This window comes from Mercurialis annua, linkage group LG6, assembly GCF_937616625.2.
Source record: "Mercurialis annua linkage group LG6, ddMerAnnu1.2, whole genome shotgun sequence".
Taxonomy (NCBI): domain Eukaryota; kingdom Viridiplantae; phylum Streptophyta; class Magnoliopsida; order Malpighiales; family Euphorbiaceae; genus Mercurialis; species Mercurialis annua.
In genome coordinates this window covers 8,017,017-8,018,350 of record NC_065575.1, presented here as the reverse complement: position 1 = coordinate 8,018,350, position 1,334 = coordinate 8,017,017, and the positions used below count along the sequence as shown (strand labels likewise).

The 1,334-nt window shown below is 34.0% G+C and overlaps 1 protein-coding gene across 1 annotated transcript; it reads right to left on the bottom strand.

Annotated features, from left to right (window-relative positions):
* Nucleotides 1-313: 313 nt before the first annotated feature.
* Nucleotides 314-1,114, bottom strand: LOC126687509 (uncharacterized). The gene is made up of 2 exons (XM_050382069.1): nucleotides 662-1,114; nucleotides 314-583 (listed from the first exon to the last, which is right to left on the bottom strand). The coding sequence occupies exons 1-2, from the start codon at nucleotides 1,112-1,114 to the stop codon at nucleotides 314-316; spliced, it is 723 nt and encodes a 240-aa protein (XP_050238026.1).
* Nucleotides 1,115-1,334: the final 220 nt, after the last annotated feature.

Here is a 1,334-nt window from a genome sequence, read left to right as displayed (position 1 = left end):
CAAACAAAGAAAAATTTATCATAAGAAATTATAGAATAACACAACAATACATAAGTAAATAATAAAAACATTACAATACATGCTGGATTAGTTTTCATTATTATTGTTCTCAAGAAAATCGGAAACATCTAAATGTGTCATGTCTATAGAGTCATTATGCATTAGACTGTGGTCAAAATCATCATCAGAAACAAAATTTGTTTCTATATTCTTTCCATTTTCCTTGAGGGAAGCTTGGTAAAGCTCAACAAGATGTTTGGGCGTACGACAGGTACGCGACCAATGCCCAGTCATGCCACATCGATAACATTTACTATCGACATTTTTTCACTTGATGTTTGTATTGTCCACTGTTCCTGTTTTCTTGTTTCTCCTCCTTCTTATCCCACTTATGGTGGTGATTCTTATGCCTAAAGGAGTTATTATAACCAACATGGTTGTAATTATTTCCACCTCGACCGTAACCATGACCACGACCACGGCCACGACCACGAGGAGATCTATATGCGCTGGCATTTACTTCAGGAAATGGAGCAGAACCAGTGGGTCGTGCCGCATGATTTTTCATTAACAGCTCGTTATTCTGCTCAGCCACTAGAAGGCAAGAAATCAGCTCTGAATATTTCTTAAACCCTTTCTCACGATACCGCTACTGGAGTACCACATTAGATGCATGAAAAGTGGAGAATGTTTTTTCTAATAAATCTTCATCAGTAATTGTTTCTCCACACAATTTTAGCTTTGAGCTAATTCGGAATATTGCAGAATTGTATTCACTAACACTTTTAAAATCCTGCAATCTTAAATGCATCCAGTCATAACGAGCTTTTGGAAGAATTACAGTCTTCTGATGGTCGAAGCGTTCTTTTAAACTATTCCAGAGAACAAGTGGATTATCTTCACTGAGATATTCGTTTTTTAATCCTTCATCACGATGATGGCGAAGGAAGATCATTGCTTTTGCACTATCTTGAGTAGAGGCATTATTTCCCTCTTTAATAGTGTCCTCATAACCAGAGGCTTGGAGATGTATTTTTGCATCTAGTATCCATGACAAATAATTTTTTCCAGATACATCAAGTGCCGTAAATTCAAGCTTTGTAAGGTTTGACATGATTAAACTATCACATGAAAAATAAATATAATTAGAACTAATATTTATTTATGCGATAAAAACATAGAAATAATAATCATTTATTTTCAAGAGTAAACAAACAAGTACAACCATCATATTTTTGGCTTATAAATATGCATAATCAACAATTATTGCAGCAATTAGTAAAGGTAGAACAATAAATACAAAAATACCTAAATATAAATAAAATTCTTTCCAC

Excerpts from the sequence above, each read along its gene's own strand:
- LOC126687509 (XM_050382069.1), bottom strand. The coding sequence starts at position 1,114 with ATGTCAAACCTTACAAAGCTTGAATTTACGGCACTTGATGTATCTGGA. Across the intron at positions 584-661 it reads CTTTTCATGCATCTAATGTG|AATAACGAGCTGTTAATGAA; the intron begins GTACTCCAGTAG and ends GTGGCTGAGCAG.